Consider the following 303-nt stretch of genomic DNA (forward strand, 5'->3'; position numbering starts at 1 on the left):
ACGAAACCCCCCCCAGAGGGAGGTAAAAAAAAAAAAAAAAAAATAAGGTGGGAAGGGCGCTGCCTGCAGCAGGCAGCAGGGGCCCCGCCAGCCGGCCGAGCTGCCCTTCAGACGCCTCCTACCTCCTAGGCAGCGGCGGGAGCGAGCGCCCGGGCCCGGCCAGCCCACTGCCAGCAGCCGCAGCGGGCCGCCGCCGAGGCCCGGGCCGCGACCTCAAACCCCAGCCAGGAGTAAGGGGACACCACATCGTAAAAGAGCTCCACGAGCGTCCGTCCCATGCTGACCCCCTCCCGTCCCGTCCCG

The 303-nt window shown here is 68.3% G+C and overlaps 1 protein-coding gene across 1 annotated transcript in view; it reads right to left on the reverse strand.

Annotated features, from left to right (window-relative positions):
- The window catches only part of GSTK1 (glutathione S-transferase kappa 1), a 7870-nt gene extending 7573 nt beyond the window's left edge, over positions 1–297 (reverse strand). The window contains exon 1 of the mRNA XM_009287150.1: positions 213–297. Within this exon, the coding sequence (XP_009285425.1) occupies positions 213–278 (66 nt within the window). The 5' untranslated portion in view covers positions 279–297. The remainder of the gene's footprint in view (positions 1–212) is intronic.
- Between the last annotated feature and the right edge of the window lie 6 nt (positions 298–303).

The sequence above is a fragment of the Aptenodytes forsteri genome, unplaced genomic scaffold (genome assembly GCF_000699145.1).
Source record: "Aptenodytes forsteri isolate BGI_AS27 unplaced genomic scaffold, ASM69914v1 Scaffold216, whole genome shotgun sequence".
Lineage (NCBI taxonomy): Eukaryota > Metazoa > Chordata > Aves > Sphenisciformes > Spheniscidae > Aptenodytes > Aptenodytes forsteri.